This window comes from Sus scrofa, chromosome 2 (genome assembly GCF_054392235.1).
Source record: "Sus scrofa isolate SSC_HxYL_T2T_F1_AM1 chromosome 2, Sscrofa_HxYL_maternal_Yorkshire_Landrace_v2.0, whole genome shotgun sequence".
NCBI classification, from domain to species: Eukaryota; Metazoa; Chordata; class Mammalia; order Artiodactyla; family Suidae; genus Sus; species Sus scrofa.
The window spans coordinates 150,661,794-150,678,004 of NC_139384.1; the positions used below are offsets into that span (position 1 = coordinate 150,661,794).

Below are 16,211 nucleotides of genomic sequence, written 5' to 3' on the forward strand. Positions count from 1 at the left end.
CACCACCTAACCAGAGATAATTTTTACTATACCTTTTTTTTTTTTTTCTTTCTTTCTATAGCCACACCTGTGGCCTATCAAAGTTTCTGGGATAGGGGTCGAATCAGAGCTACAGTGCTGGCATACACCATAGCCACAGCAACGCTGGGATCTGAGCTATGTGTGCAACATATAGTAGCATTCAGCAACACCAGATCCTTAACCCACCAAGGGAGGCCAGGGATTGAACCAGCATCCTCAAAGACACTATGTTGGGTTCTTAACCTGCTGAGCCACAAACAGGAATTCCTACTATACTTTAATGGCCGTGCCTGCAGCACATGGAAGTTCCCAGGCCAGGGATTGAATCTGAGCCATAGCTGAGGCAATGCTGGATCCTTAACCCAGTGTGCCAATCTGGAGATCAAACCTGTGCCTCCACATCAACCTGAGCCACTACAGTCGGATTCCTAATCCACTGTGCCACTGCTGGAATTCTAATTTCTACTATACTTTTATCACCAAGCTATATAAATAGATTAAAAAAAACAGGCTGGATTTCCAGCACAGAAGGTTAAGGATCCAGTGTTGTCACTGCATCAAGGCGGGTCGCTGCTGCAGCTCAGGTTTGATATTTGGCCAGGGCACTTTCAAATGTTGAGGGCACAGCCAAAAATACAAACAAAACCCATCAGACTTCCAAAGCAAATACTCTCCACTAAAGAGATCTGTCAAGTGCCTGGTTTTATACTCACTTTGGGGTCTCAGTGGTCTCTAGAAGCTCTGAGTACTGGGAAGCACAATGCTATGGAAAAAAGTGAAAATATGAGCAAGCCTAAAAAGGAATGACCTTTCAAAGTTTCAACACATCAGACTTAGGTTTAGAGAGGGGAGCTATAGTTAAGACGTGAGTAGTTCCTCCGAGAACAAATTACCTATGACTAGTTTCTAGGACGCAATCAAATTAGTACAAAATAATCAAAACCATAACTCAGAAAAGGAAGTCTCTTGGCCTGAAGTTTGTGTATTTTGGGAAAGACAAGCTAAGAGCCAATATTTATAGCTAATACCTACTGAGTAGTTACCATATGCAAGGCACTTTGCTAAATGCTTTCTAGGTATTACCTCGACTAAATCTTTACAGCAATCCTGAAGCAACGTTTATCTCTATTTTACAAATCACAAAACTGAGGACCATGTTCAAAGTTTTCAAGTGGAGTAATATTAAATTCACATCTGTTTAACTTCCAGCTTGGGCTTTTAACCATTATGATACATAATATCTGTAATGAGAGCATACAAGGGTGGATTGACAAATATGGGAAAAAAGAGTCGTCTCAATTCTTCTTCATGACCCAAAAGCATTGTGATTAAAAGGGCAGATCTGGAAGGGAACCCACTTCACATCTCACAAACTGCTCTAAAAGAACAGTGGGAACTTGGGAACTTACTTTTTGAGAGAACCAGTCTGGAGGGCGGCCAGGCTCTGCAAAAGGCTTGATTGCTCTGCTAACTGATACCCTACAAAATGAGAAAAGCCTTATCACATACCAAACTGAAAAAAAAAAAAAGAAGGTATGCTGAGAGCTCAAGGTTTAGAGCACAAACTTTGGAGTAAAAAAACAGCCATTGGGGAAGTATTCTAGAATATGTGACTATAGAAAATGACACAGTTACTGAAAAGTCATTTTAGAGGAAAAGCACCATTGTAAACAGTTTTCCTAGGTGATGTATTTCTTGAGTGAAGTGAAGGTACCTAGTAAAGTATCATTTCTGTTCATTTGGCAAAGTATTTTTATGTTGACTTTGGTTTTTTTAGAAAACACCTGCCATTTGGAAAGCAATTTGTAAAATATTGTAGATACACAAAAAAGTTATCTTTTGATCTACTAATTCTTAAGAATGTAACATAAGGAAACCATTTTTTAAAAAGAAGCAAGCACCAGGAAGAAAGTATCGTGTAGATTTGATATGACTGATGAACAGTGAAGTTTCTCCTAAATGCCTGCAAGAAGATGTTTAACTTTTGGGACTTCATCTTTAGGAAAATATTTAACAGCCCATAAAAATAACTATGAAATATATGTGGTGATATGGAATATATTTAGAACATAATAGTAACTGAAAAAAGGCGATTTTTTTTTGTTTTTGGCTATGATGCACAAAAAAGTTACAGATAAAAAGACAGAAAAGGAGTTCCTGTTGTGGCTCAGTATAAAACCAATCTGACTAGCATCCATGAGGACGCAGGTTCAATCCCTGGCCTTGCTCAAGGGTTAAGGATCCGGCGTTGCCATGAGCTGTGGTGTAGGTCACAGACGTGGCTCGGATCCTGTGTTGCTGTGGCTCTGGCGTAGGCCAGCAGCTACAGCTCCGATTAGACCCCTGGACTGGAAACCTTCATATGCCACAGGTGCGGCCCTAAAAAAAGACCAAAAAAAAAAAAAAAAAAAAAGGAGCAAAAATGAAAATAGTTGGACTGAAATGGCTTGCAGAAAGAGTGTGAAGGGGCTTCAACTGTGTCTATGTTTATTTCTTTAAAAAGAGCTGAAGGAAACATAACTAAATATTAAGATCTGTTAAATCCAGGTACATAGGTACGCTGCATTATTTTCCCCACTTCTCTATGTGGCTGAAATATTTCACAACTTTATTCACAACTTTAAAGAGAGTTTTCAGTTTTGTTTGGGGATAATGGTTTCACAGAGTACTTTTATAAAAAGTTTACTTTAACATTGTTATATGGATAGTTATCAGCAAAAAGTAAAGTTTGATCCATAATTTACACCTTTGTTTATACCAAGATAAGCCCCCAAAGCAATCAAAGATGCATATACTTTAAAGAATTTAACCACAAAAGTACAGAGGAAATCAAAGTAGAATTATTTTATAACCTCAGACTAGGAAAGAACTTTCTAATTATGTTACAAAATCCAGGAACTGTAAAAGAAAATTATTAATAAAAAACTACATTTTTGGAGTTCCTGCTGTGGTGTAATAGGACTGGTGACGTCTCTGGAGCCCTGGGATGCAGGTTTGATCCCTGGCCAGGCACAGCGGGTTAAGGATCCAGTGTTGGCACAGCTGCAGTGCAGGACCCAACTGCAGCTCGGATCTGATCCCTGGCCCAGGAACTCCATATGTTGCTGGACAGTCAAAAAAAGAAAAAGGGAAAAAAAAAACCCAGAACTACATATTGAAAGTCTTAATGTAAAAAGCAAAACCAAAGAGCATACTGGGTTTTGGGGTTTTTTGTTTGTTTGTTTTTTGTCTTTTTGCCATTTCTTGGGCCGCTCCTGCGGCATATGGAGGTTCCCAGGCTAGGGGTTGAATCAGAGCTGTAGCCACCGGCCTACACCAAAGCCACAGCAACACGGGATCCGAGCCGCGTCTGCGACCTACACCACAGCTCACGGCAACGCCGGATCCTTAACCCACTGAGCAAGGCCAGGGATCGAACCCGCAACCTCATGGTTCCTAGTCAGATTTGTTAACCATTGCGCCATGACGGGAACTCCGGGTTTTGGGGTTTTTTTTAATGCACCTCAAAATGCAGACAAATGGCTAATCTCCCTAATATAAAAGGAGCCACTCCTCTGCGCTCCCCAGCCCCACCCTGGCCAAATTAAAAAGAAAGACTAGTACTCTAATAGAAAAATGGGAAAAAGCAGTTTACAGAAAAGAAAATATAAGCAGTTTTTTCACACAAGGAGATATTTAACTTGCTCATCATAGGATAAATGCAAATAAAAGATAAGACAACTATTTCTCATCTTTTCTACTGTCAAAGATCAAATACACGTAACATGAACCAGAGAATAGAAAAACAAGTCTTTTAAAATATTATCAAAGGGAGTATAAATGGAAATAATCTCTGAGGAGGGTAATTTGAAATACTTAGCAAATTTTATAAACTCATATATTCTTTGACTCAGTATTTCATATCATGAGTTTATCTTAGATAAAATTCTTATGTGTGTGTGTGTGTGTGTGTGTGTTGTTTTTTATTTCTTTTGGCTGCAACCATGGCATATAGAAGTTCCCAGGCCAGGGATCAAACTCATGCCCCAGCAGTAACAACACCAGATCCTCAGTCCACTGAGCCACCAGGGAATTCCCACTCGTTTTTTTTTTTCTTTCTGTTGCTCCTTCCTCGTCGGCATATGGAGGTTCCCAGGCTAGGGGTTCAATGAGAGCTACAGCTGCTGGCCTACACCACAGCCACAGCAACACGGGATCCGAGCCGCGTCTGCAACCTACATCACAGCTCACAGCAACACTGGATCCTTAACCCACTGAGCAAGGCCAGGGATCGAACCTGCATCTTCATGATACTAGTCAGGTTCCTTACTGCTGAGCCACAATGAGAACTCCAGGAATCTAAACATTTTAATCAGTGGCATGTGCTGACAGTGAGAGCTGAAGCTGAGAACCCACTCCTTCCCTGCTGGTCACTGCCCTGGGCTTGGGTACATTTGGGTCAGGCACACCTTGATGGTGTCATCTGAGTTATCTTAACTCTTTCCCTGCCAACTAGTCCTATGGTAGGTTCTAAACTTGCTAAGCCACAGTGGGAACTCCCTACATTTGACCTAAGTGCTCTTATACTATTTTTCTAACAGAAATATAAAAGATACACAGATTGCATTCTATTTCAATCTAGTTTACCTGATATTTTGTGTAAAAATTCATTCAGTTTTATATTTGAATTGAGTTATATTTAATGTCAAGCTGAGATTTATCAAATAGCATGTTTCATTTTGTCATAGGGTTTACTGGCTCAAGAACAGCTGCTACCTGGAATATCCTGGATTTATCTTTGAAAGGCTATTTGAAGAATACATAAAATTGTGGAAGTGCTAACTGTGACAAGTGATGATGCTTCCATAAACTCATTTGAATGGTTACAGAAGTAGAGATATACCATACAAACTCATATTTGTATCTTAAGTAATTAGAATGCTTAAGACAATTAAAAGGTTTCCTCGGGAGTTCCCTTCATGGCTCAGTGTTTAAAGAACCCAACTAGGATTCATGAGGATGCAGTTTGATCCCTGGCTTCACTCAGTGGGTTAAGGATCTGGCATTGCCGTGAGCTATGGCATAGGCCGCAAATGTGGCTCGTATCCCACGTTGCTATGCCTGTCCTGATTCAAGCCCTAGCCTGGGAACCTCCATATGCTGAGGGTACTGCCCTAAAAAGACCAAAAAAAAAAAAAAAAAAAGCCAAAAAAAAGAGAGAGAGAGAAGAGTTTGTTCTGGTTTCAAAAAAGACCGGACACAGACAGTCCCACTTTCTGGAACTTAAATGCTGAATGCCAAGACAATTCAATAGGAAGAGAATAGTCTTTTCAACAAATACTAGGTCCTACGACAGTTGCATGCAAGTGACCCTGCCTTATAACCTCATAAAAATTATCTCAAAATGGATCAAAGATTTGAATGTGGAGAGTTAAAAGCTCTTAGAAGAAAACATAGAAGTAAATGGTTGTTAGCTGTGACACCAAAAACACTAGCCACAGAATAAAAAATAGACAAACTGGACATATCAAAACCAAAAACTTTTGTGCTGTAAGCAATACCAAGAGATAACAATACCAAAGAAAGTGGAAAGACAACACACAAAATAGGAGAAGTATTTGCAAATCATGTATGTGACAAGGGATTTGTGTCCAGAATAAATAAAAAATTCTTATAACTCAATAATAAAATGAAAAATAATCCAAAGGATCTGAGCAATTACTCCAAAAGACACACAAATAGACAATAAAAACATGAATAGATGCTCAGCACTCAACGGTTTCCAACAACATTGGTTCAGAAAAATGCAAATCAAACCCTCAATGAAATATCATTTTATGCCCACTAGTATAGCTATAACCAAAAAGACAACGCTCAACAGTTTCCAATACCCAAAAAAGCTGACAACCTAGATACCTTACCAATTTTGATCTCCACTCCTCATGACTGAAGACGCTAAACACAGCTTCTCTCGGATGGACCATGGCTCTGTAGGGCCAGTACTCAGCAGCTTATGTTCTGAAAGTAGAGAAGACTTATAGAAAACCACTGAGACACTAGTTCTAAGCCTCAAAGAGAAGACTAAAAGCCTAAACATCCCAACCTATAAGGACAACGTGAGCTACTATCACCAAATCTTGATTCTTCACCTTTCTAGTAAATAACCTAACTAAAACAGTGTGCCTATGGTATTTGAAGAAATAAAATGTTTTGCCTTCAAATGCCATGGGCACAATGCTTTAGTTTAAAAAAAAAAAAAAAGTAATGTCAGATTAAGATAGGGCAGCTCCCCGAAAGACTCAATTTTAAAAAACGCTTTATTCCAATTTGGACCTAAGGGCTTATTTCCCAGGATTCCGAGCGGCCACCTCCCCTCCGTCCCGCCTCCTTCTTAGCATAAAGTTGTTTACTTCTTTCAGTAACACCGCTCCCCTTTCCCCTGGCCGGGCCTAAAAGCCGTATTCAGTCCGTGAAACAGAGATAAATGACTGAGATGCCCGAAATGTGATTTCCCCAGTGGCAGAAAAAGCTCGCGGTTAAAACTCCCCATTTCTCTGTGACTAGTGGCCTCATAAACGTTCGTCAGAAACTGAATGACTCTTTGGGATGCCGGCCACTCCTTAAGGCGCACAACGTCTCGGTCCGTCTGTAGGGCACCTTTTCAGCTCACCCCGCAGAGCTCCCCAACATACAAAGATTTCGCTGAGCTGCTTATCTCAAACCTCGGCGGCCTTACTGAGAAGACTACACTTCGAGGCCCCCGGCCGTTGGGCTTCACTACACCGTCGAGTTCAAGTCTCGTGCCCTCCCTGGGCTCTCAGGCAAATCACTGCTCCTACTCTCTATGCTGTTGCCTGGCCTCGGCTCTACAAAGACTTACCACACAAAGGCGGTGCAAATACTTACTGCCCGTTCCTGCCGCCATTTTGGCTCGGAAGTCTCCAACTCCTGAGGGAAGAGCGTCAGCGTCCGCTACGCCTTAAAAAAAGAAAGTATAAGAAAAAGAACTCTGGGAAATAGAGTCCCGGTGTTTGGTTGCGGTGCTTCCTGGGAAATGTAGTCCCCCACCCGACCCCAGGATGAACAAGTGCCCTAAACCGGGTCTCTTGTGCGTTCCTGGGAAGGAATGTGATAAAGAACAAAACACGGCGGCTGATGCCTCAGGGTTCAAGAAAAAGTAATAAGGCGGAATTGCAGGATCACCCAACACCAAGCCTCGACAGTTGGTAACCCGGACCCACTTTTGAGCAGAGCGGTCAGGCCGGAATAAGCCGTTTCCCAGTCTCGTCTGTCCCCTTGCGCTGATTGGTAGGTTTAGGTTTCGCTATCTGATTGGCTCAACGAACGCAGCGCGTAATTTAAAACATTGTATCAGTAACAAAGGTGAGCCTCGTGGGCGGGGTTGTGCTGTCTAGCTGCGAAGGTTCAGGTTCCGTCGCGGGGTGTGAGTGAGCCGGTACGGGAGGAGACGTGCGGTGTCTTCGGTGAGTATGAGGCTCTACTGGAGCCCAGCTGCGGTACCTGCTCTTGCCCTCGCGAATTAGGCTTTCAGAAAGAAGAACTGCCGCCATCCTTTTTTTTTTTTTTTTTTTTTTTTTTTTTTAATACCTCTGTCCTCACTGTGGGCCTGGGGGAGAGACTGAAGGAGCCCAGGGCTACTGACACCACCTCCACGACACCGGAGAGCAAGACACCGTACTTGGAGTGTGGCCTTCTGCTTTTGGAGCTGGGTGTCTGCTCATTCCTGTTCGCGGTCGGAAATGCCGCCTCAGACGGGATTAAATGATTAACTCTTTCTCTCATTTCCTTTCTCTTTGCTAGTAGTTGAAGGGAAAGAGGAACAGGAATTCAGCCAGTGAGACCAAGTTGTCTTGGGGCCTAGGAATTGGTTCTTACTCAGAATTTGCAGCCCTTTTTATCCCATAAGGTTCTCCTCCCTACCCACTTTTGTCTCTCTTTAGATCTAGGCTTCCCCTGCTAACATGTCGCAAGGGATCCTCTCTCCACCAGCCGGCTTGTTGTCGGATGAGGAAGTCGTAGTCTCCCCCATGTTTGAGTCCACTGCTGCAGATTTGGGGTCTGTGGTGCGCAAGGAACTGCTGTCAGACTGCTCTGTCATCTCCACCTCCCTGGACGACAAGCAGCAGGTAAAGGAGTTGAATTGGCTTGGGGGCAGAAAGTCATATCCTCAGCATACTAGTTATCCCTACAAAGTAGCAGGAGGTCAAAACCCTGCATTCTTAGGGTTTGAGAGATCAACTGAAAATTAAGGACAAGACAAGTAAAAAATGTACAATTGTGTGTCTCTAAGAAATCTATTAACTGCATTGCCGTAATGAAACATTCTCAAATGCATACTCAGTTAATCCTATGAGAGAAGGCAGTAGTTAGCTCTCCTTCACCATGAAGTCCAGACATATTCAGGCTTTAATATGAACCCATAGCTTGCACTTAAAAGGGGGCTTGCTTTCTGCTGAGATGTCTCAGCTGCAGCATTCTTGATGCCTGGGGCCAGATGATTCTTTGTTATAGGGGGCAGTTCTGTGCAGTGTAAAATGTTAAGCGGCATTCTTGGTCTCTACCCACTAGATGTCAGTAGCTCCTTCCCAGGACATCCAGGAAATTTGTTCTGGCATTACTAAATGTCATGGTTAAGAACAGCTCTACTCAGACATCTCTTGTAGAAGTTTTATGAGAGCAGGGCCTTTGTTAATGTCCTTCACTGTGAACTACTGGATCCTATAAGATTTCCCGCACCGGAGTAGAGAGATCTCTGATCTCTAAATATCTGTTGAATGAACTTGGTGGGTGCTATTATTAACCCCATTCTACAGATGAGGGAACTGAGGTAAAGAAAACTTAAAGAACTTGTTCAAGATCTCAGGAGTTCCCGCTGTGGCACAACAGGATCAATGGTGTCTTTGCAGTGGCAGCAATTCAGGTTTGGTCCCCGCCCCGGCACAGACACAGTGGGTGAAGGATCCAGCCATGCTGCAGCTGTGGCATAGGTTGCAACTCCAGCTCTGATTGGATCCCTGGCCCAGGAATCCAATGGGTGGCCGAAAAAAAAAGATCTCATGGTTTCTTAATGATGGAATTGGGACTGAAATTCAGGTGTGTCTGCCTCTAAGGTGCTTAACTACTATGTTTTGCCATAATATCACACACTAATTTTCATGCCATTCAGAAAGTTCTAACCCAGATAATCTGTGGTAAGCCAGGCTTTCAGGATTCTAAAACGACAAGAAAGATGATTAAGTAGTGAAAAAGTCCATGTGGGTTGGAGTGATTATGGAACCTGAGTAGCTGCACACAGTCATTAGAGGTGGAATATGGTAGTGTTAACATGATTTCCAGGAACTATTTTATTTTACTTCTATTATTTTTTTGTCTTTTGTCTTTCCAGGGCCACACCTGCAGCATATAGAGGTTCCCAGGCTAGGGGTCCAATTGGAGCTGCAGCTGCCAGCCTACACCACAGCCACAGCAATGTGGGATCCGAGCTACATCTTTGACCTACACCACAGCTCATGGCAACACCAGATCCTTAACCCACTTAGCGAGGCCAGGGATTGAACCCTCATCCTCCTGGATACTAGTCAGGTTCATTAACCACTGAGCCACAACGGGAACTCCAGAAACTATTTTATATTTGCCCATCTGCTCAGAAGTAACTGCTGAGATTAATCTGTGGTTCTGGCCTGGAATTCCGTCACAGGTTCCATCTGAAGGAAGCATGGAGAAAGTCAAAGTATACCTGAGGGTCAGGCCCTTTTTACCTTCAGAGTTAGAACGACAGGAGGATCAGGTGAGTTTCTGAGGAGGGAGGATTAAAAGTGGAATGCTGCAATACAGTAGAGGCTCCCAGGAATGTTTTCCTTCGGTGACAGTTTTCCCTCTTCTTAGGGTTGTGTCCGTATTGAGAATATGGAGACCCTTGCTCTACAGGCACCCAAGGACTCTTTTGCCCAGAAGAGCAACGAGAGAGGGATTGGACAAGCAACACACAGATTCACCTTTTCCCAGGTATAGAGATACTGATATGTGAACAGGGCACCACCATGTAGAGGCAATTTATTCCCTCTTTAGAGGGTAAAGCTTTCTTCTTAACTGTGAGTTTCTTATATATACATGTCTACAGCTTGGGGACCTTTGTAATGTGTTAGTGTGTCAAGCACTTTACGTGCCTTAATTCCCAACAACTCTGTCACTGTTATCATTATGGTCCCTATTTTCCAGTAAGGATACTGTGGCTCAGTGAGGATAGTGTTGCTGAAGCCCTGTAGCAGTCATTGGTAGAGTTAGGGCTTGAATCAGATCCATCTATCTCCCAAGCCCATGCTTGTGACCATTATGTCGCTCCATTTTGTGTGCAGCTGTGGACTTACTAGATAGCATTCCTTAAGTATTTGTTGATTTGGATAAAAGGTGGACTGGCAGAGAGGATTTAGGGAGCAGCTGGGAGCACTGCAGAAAAAAGCTGCTTGAGTGTCTCCAGAGCCAACCACCCAGGAAGGGATGTATCTGCTGGCTCCGCACAGAGGAAAGTGGGAGATGAAGGATGGGCCTCTGAGAAACTGGATCTGTCTCTAGATCTTTGGACCAGAAGTGGGACAGGCACCTTTCTTCAACCTGACTGTAAAGGAGATGGTAAAGGATGTACTCAAAGGACAGAACTGGCTTATTTATACGTATGGAGTCACCAACTCAGGGAAAACCCACACCATTCAAGGTGAGTAGTAGGCCTCACAGAACTGCTGATTGTCTTTGCCACTGATGCTCCGAGCTGGGGAACGGCACTTGCCTCACCTGTCTACCTTTCACATGCCTCCAGGTACCATCAAGGATGGGGGGATCCTGCCCCGGTCCCTGACTCTGATCTTCAATAGCCTCCAGGGCCAACTTCATCCAACACCTGATCTGAAGCCCTTGCTCTCCAATGAGGTAATGTGGCTAGACAGCAAGCAGATCCGGCAGGAGGAGCTGAAAAAACTGGCCCTGCTCAGTGGAGGCCTCCAAGAGGTAAAGTGTTGGTGTTCACAGAGGCAGGGACAGAGGAATAAATTTCCAGAACGTTTTGTGCTTACCTTCTCCCTGGGCTTCTCCAGGAGGACCTGTCCACCTCTTTGAAGAAGAGTGTCTATATTGAAAGTCGGATGGGCACCAGCACCAGTTTTGACAGTGGCATTGCTGGGCTCTCCTCTACCAGTCAGTTTACCAGCAGTAGCCAGCTGGATGGTATGTACCCTGACTGGGCTATGTGCCAAGTAACCAATTCCCTGCTCCCCACATCTTCCAGAATTATAGACCAGAGGTTGCAACCAGAACTCCACCTTTCTAAGGCCCCTGAAGGCCAAAGGGGAGATGGCCTGCTCTACACTGTACATTGGCTTCTTCCCTAGAAACAAGTCACCGATGGGCACAGCCAGACACAGCCCCTGTAAGTGTCCCTGCAGACATTCGCTTCTCCATCTGGATCTCCTTCTTTGAGATCTACAATGAACTGCTTTATGACCTGTTAGAACCACCTAGCCAGCAGCGCAAGAGGCAGACTCTGCGGCTGTGTGAGGATCAAAACGGCAATCCCTATGTGAAAGGTATGGAAAAGCAGGGAGGCTGCCATGAACCCTGCAGGGGACCTGGGGAGAGACCAGGAAAAGAGTTAGGTGCTCCCATGTTATGTATGTCCTCTCTCCTTGGCCTCAGATCTCAACTGGATTAATGTTCAGGATGCCGAGGAGGCCTGGAAACTCCTGAAAGTGGGTCGTAAAAACCAGAGCTTTGCCAGCACCCACCTGAATCAGAACTCCAGCCGCAGGTTAGGGGGTCGTGAGAGTCAGCTTTTCACTGTGTTCGAGAAACGTTCGTCCTCCACTTGGTCACAGAGGATATGCGGTAACTTTTCTCTTTTTCCTAACTTTCAGTCATAGCATCTTCTCAATCCGGATCCTGCATCTTCAGGGGGACGGGGATATAATCCCCAAGATTAGCGAGTAAGTTTTTTCATTTAGAAATTTGGGTTTCTTGGCCTTAAAGGGTAGTTGGGGGAGGTGGACAAGTGAGGTCCTCGGGAGTTATTTGTTAGATTCATGCTGTCCTTCCTCGGGTACAGAGATTCTTCATGAGTCCTCCCCTCCCTGGAACTACATGAAGGGCTAGAAAGCCCATAACCTGTTGGGTCCTTATGTCAGATCCTGTCCATCATTCAAGGTTATCACTTTGTGATCTGGCTGGCTCAGAGCGCTGCAAAGATCAGAAGAGTGGTGAGCGGCTGAAGGAAGCAGGAAACATTAACACGTCCCTGCACACCCTGGGCCGCTGTATTGCTGCCCTGCGCCAAAATCAGCAGAACCGGTAAGTTTTTCACTGCAAGCCATGGGCCAGGATGGCTGAGACTTCCTGGTCGTCCGTGGAGCTAATGCTGGGATGACCAAGGCCTGAAATTCTGCTCACAGCTCTGTTCTCTCTGATTCCCCCACCAGATCAAAGCAGAATTTGGTTCCCTTCCGTGACAGCAAATTGACTCGAGTGTTTCAAGGCTTCTTCACAGGCCGAGGCCGCTCCTGCATGATTGTCAATGTGAATCCCTGTGCCTCCACTTATGATGAAACCCTTCATGTGGCCAAGTTCTCAGCCATTGCTAGCCAGGTGAGAAGCTGTAGGTGTGAGGATTGTGCTCACTTTGGGCTGGTACCTGTACTTAAGGAAGCCGCTGGGACTAGTAACGGATTCAATTAAGATTTTTTTCCCCCTTACTAGCTTGTGCATGCTCCACCTCTGCAGCTGGGATTCCCATCACTACATTCATTCATCAAGGAACACAGTCTGCGAGCATCTCCCAGCTTAGAAACTGGAGCTAAGACAGACCCAAGCCTTGATGATGACATTGAAACTGAAGTTGACATCTCCACCTATGGCAAGGAGGTGAGAATGCAAGAAAGCTTTGACACAGGAGCTTGATGGCTACACATTTCCCATGCTACCTTCCTGGTGGGCCTGTGCCTTTTTTGAGCATGGGCATCTGATGACCTCTGACCTATGCATCCCTCCTAGGAGCTCCTACAGGTGGTGGAAGCCATGAAAGCACTGCTTTTGAAAGAACGGCAGGAAAAGTTGCAGCTGGAGATGCACCTTCGTGATGAGATTTGCAATGAGATGGTGGAGCAGATGCAACAACGGGAACAGTGGTGCAGGTACTAGCTGAGTAACCCCTCTTGTTCTGTCACCTACATCAGAAGGTGGGAAGTGGGACTGGGACAGAGTAGTGCCTCAAAATCTGCTCTCCAGGATCACTCCTCAGAATCTTCACTCCTCTTTTCTCCTCTGTTAGTGAACATTTGGACACCCAAAAGGAACTACTGGAGGAGATGTATGAAGAGAAACTCACAATCCTCAAGGAGTCACTGACAAGTTTTTACCAAGAGGAGCTTCAGGTGAGTTGCCCTCCACCAGCCCCAACTAGCTGCTCAGATTCCCATCACTGGCTTGCCTGAGCTGGACAGATTTATAAGCTGTGGTAGGGGCAGGGATTCGTCTTTCTCTAGTTTCCTTGGTGCTTTGTGTTAATCTATGTTTGATAAATTGAATAAAGGTTTGGTTGGCCAAGAAATGGCGTAAGTGCTAACAAACAAGTTTTTGAGACCCAAGCATCAGGGAAATTTTTGTTCATTGCTCAGTCATCTGTTCCTATAGGATTTGTCTGACTCTGAACAAAGAATTGTGCCTTCTGCTTCCCTCTTAGGAGCGGGATGAGAAGATTGAGGAGTTAGAAGCTCTCTTGCAGGAAGCCAGAGAGCAGTCAGTGGCCCATCAACAACCAGGGTCTGAACTGTCCCTCCGGCGGTCACAACGGTTGGCAGCTTCAGCCTCCACCCAGCAGCTCCAGGAGATTAAAGCTAAATTGGAACAATGCAAAGCAGAACTAAACTCCACCACTGAAGGTGAGGAAGAAGAGGGGGCAGGAAGCATAACAGTGTTTTAGGGAAAAGCTGTCCTTCAAACTTGGGCTTTCTGATGCCAACTCCAACATAATTTCCTCCCCTGCAGTTATAACCCCCTGACCTTTCACTCAAGGATGCACGTCACTGCACTTGTTTTATTTTGTGCAAATTAGTGTCAATTCAGTTAAAAGAGGTAAGACCAAGGCTAGAAAGCCTGCACATGTAAGGTTATTGTTTCCTTTACTCAGAGCTGCGGAAGTATCAGAAAATGTTAGAACCACCGCCGTCAGCCAAGCCCTTCATCGTTGATGTAGACAAGAAGTTAGAAGAGGGCCAGAAGGTAATTACCTTTCTCTGTTTACTAAAGCTCTCAACTAAGGCAATTTCCAACACCATATCCCTGGTTCATGTGAAGACAAGATGTTTTTTGTGCACAGACCTGGAGAATGGCTACTTCATTCAACTGATTAGCCTTTCTAATATTACTTCTCCCCAATGGTTCTCCAAATCCTCCAGATCACTATCCTGGTTGATCTTGGCCACAGTTTGGTTCCTACTCCTTTTTCAGAATATAAGGCTGCTGCGGACAGAGCTTCAGAAACTTGGTGAGTCTCTCCAGTCTGCAGAAAGAGCCTGTTGCCATAGCACTGGAGCAGGAAAACTTCGCCAAGCCTTGGCCACGTGTGATGACATCTTAATCAAACAGGTTAGGGCAGCCTATATATCACTTTCTCTTTTATCAGCCCACTCCAGAGTATATGTGCAAAGGAAATGAGAAGAGAGAGGTAAAGATTTTTAGGCTAACCTTAATAGGGGATTTCTCTTTCTAGCAAAATAAAACTAACCATTCACTAAGTACAAGGCACTATGCTAAGTAATTTATAGTCATTTTCTGTCATGACAACTGTAGAGAGGTGGATACTATCACATCTCCTCCAAGATGCTTAGATTGTAAGAAATCAAGACAAAACACTAACAATTTAAGCTATGACATTGTTATCAGTAAGTGCATCCTGATGCCGGATATACTAAAATGTAAAAAACAAAACAAAACCCAACTTAATTTGATACATAGGAACTGAGGCTCTTGGAAGTTAAGTAAAATCACTCAAGCTCATACCACCTTATGTGTTAGAAAATGTCCTATTCAGTGCTATTTGTTTGGTTCTTAAGGAAAATACCCCCCAGGAGTTCCTGTTGTGGCTCAGTGGTTAAGAACCTGACTAGTATCCATGAGGATGTGGGTTCGATCCCTGGCTCTGCTCAGTACTTTAAGGATCAGGCATAGCCATGAGCTGCAGTGTGGATCACAGGTGTAACTTGGATACTGAGTTACTAGGGCAATGGTGCCAGCCAGCAGTTGCAGCTCTATTTCTACCCCAGCCTGGGAACTTTCAATGCTGCAGATGAGGCCCTAAAAAGAAAAAAAGAAAGAAAATACCCCACTATTCAATTATAAGCTCTGACCTAAAGAGCTAATCTTTGTAAAAACAATTGTTAGTAACTAGTAATGGATAGCGTGTACTACCTTGCCCTCTTGTTTGTCTAGTATACCAAACAGAAATGTTTTCCATAACCCTGTTGATCTTCCTTAGGATCAGACCCTGGCTGAGCTTCAGAATAACATGATGCTGGTAAAACTGGACCTGCGGAAGAAAGCGGCGTGCATCGCAGAACAGTATCATACTGTGCTAAAACTCCAAGGCCAGGCTTCTACCAAAAAGCGCCTGGGTGCCAACCAGGAAAATCAGCTACCAAACCAACAGCCCCCAGGGAAGAAACCATTTCTTCGAAACTTACTTCCCCGAACACCCACCTGTCAAAGTTCAACAGACTGCAGCCCTTATGCCCGGATCCTGCGCTCACGGCGCTCCCCTTTACTCAAATCTGGGCCTTTCGGCAAAAAATACTAAAATTGTGAGAAGGAGAAAGCAGTCATTGCTCTGAGCTTAAGAAATAGGCCTCTTTTGGAGTTCCCTGGTGGCCTGGCAGTTAAGGATTTGGCACTGTCACTGCTGTGGCTGGGGTTCAATCTCTGGCCTAGGAACTTCTGCATGCTGTAGGTGTGGCCTAAGAAAGAAAAATAGGTCTCTTTTAAGCTTTACCATATATATACTTGGAACTCTTTTCATAATACAATATTCGGACACTAGTTATTTTTCACCCTTTTTGTATTATAATCACTTATGTAATCTTATGCTTTTTTACCTATATCATTTCTATGCACACAAAAAAGTTATATTAAATAAAGATATTATTCACATTTTAAAT

The 16,211-nt window shown here is 44.1% G+C and overlaps 2 protein-coding genes and 1 long non-coding RNA gene across 30 annotated transcripts in view; 2 read left to right on the forward strand and 1 right to left on the reverse strand.

Annotated features, from left to right (window-relative positions):
- BRD8 (bromodomain containing 8) overlaps positions 1–6,940 on the reverse strand; it is a 34,339-nt gene extending 27,399 nt beyond the window's left edge. For 13 of the 25 annotated variants that reach the window (XR_014838831.1, XR_014838832.1, XR_014838836.1 and 10 more), the window contains exons 1-4: positions 6,907–6,940; positions 5,922–6,018; positions 1,431–1,500; positions 735–784 (exon numbers count right to left, since the gene is read on the reverse strand). Coding sequence is in view for 14 of the 25 variants with exons in the window: in XM_085014642.1 (XP_084870768.1) it covers positions 735–784; positions 1,431–1,500; positions 5,922–6,018; positions 6,907–6,925 (236 nt within the window). In the remaining 11 variants the exon portion in view is untranslated. Of the gene's footprint in view, positions 1–734; positions 785–1,430; positions 1,501–5,921; positions 6,330–6,880 lie in introns of those variants that run through there. The other 12 variants (XR_014838839.1, XR_014838841.1, XR_014838840.1 and 9 more) reach the window with 2 other exon arrangements.
- Positions 34–6,018, forward strand: LOC146405769 (uncharacterized). Its single transcript, XR_014838847.1, has 3 exons — positions 34–2,284; positions 3,426–4,148; positions 5,166–6,018. It is a non-coding gene; the product is annotated as an uncharacterized LOC146405769 (long non-coding RNA).
- A 116-nt stretch (positions 6,941–7,056) lies between the features above and the next one.
- KIF20A (kinesin family member 20A) lies at positions 7,057–16,210 on the forward strand. 4 transcript variants are annotated; one of them, XM_085014679.1, is made up of 19 exons: positions 7,057–7,308; positions 7,962–8,147; positions 9,719–9,808; positions 9,907–10,026; positions 10,594–10,732; positions 10,835–11,022; positions 11,109–11,238; positions 11,403–11,597; positions 11,707–11,818; positions 11,925–11,993; positions 12,211–12,354; positions 12,483–12,648; positions 12,760–12,924; positions 13,054–13,193; positions 13,331–13,433; positions 13,742–13,940; positions 14,189–14,280; positions 14,509–14,646; positions 15,536–16,210. In XM_085014679.1, exons 2-19 carry the CDS (start codon positions 7,983–7,985, stop codon positions 15,851–15,853), a joined length of 2,673 nt encoding a protein of 890 aa, XP_084870805.1. In that variant the 5' UTR covers positions 7,057–7,308; positions 7,962–7,982; the 3' UTR covers positions 15,854–16,210. The 4 variants fall into 4 exon arrangements, with proteins under 4 accessions (XP_084870805.1, XP_084870806.1, XP_003124000.4 ...); XM_085014680.1 differs by having other exon boundaries at positions 12,784–12,924; XM_003123952.7 differs by lacking the exon at positions 7,057–7,308 and adding an exon at positions 7,386–7,484.
- The last annotated feature ends 1 nt before the right edge of the window (position 16,211 follows it).

Bases quoted from the DNA above. Each gene is read 5' to 3' on its own strand.
- KIF20A (XM_085014679.1), top strand. From the start codon at position 7,983: ATGTCGCAAGGGATCCTCTCTCCACCAGCCGGCTTGTTGTCGGATGAG. The intron at 8,148-9,718 runs GTAAAGGAGTTG...ATTCCGTCACAG, and splicing joins CCCTGGACGACAAGCAGCAG to GTTCCATCTGAAGGAAGCAT. The intron at 12,925-13,053 runs GTGAGAATGCAA...CATCCCTCCTAG, and splicing joins TCTCCACCTATGGCAAGGAG to GAGCTCCTACAGGTGGTGGA.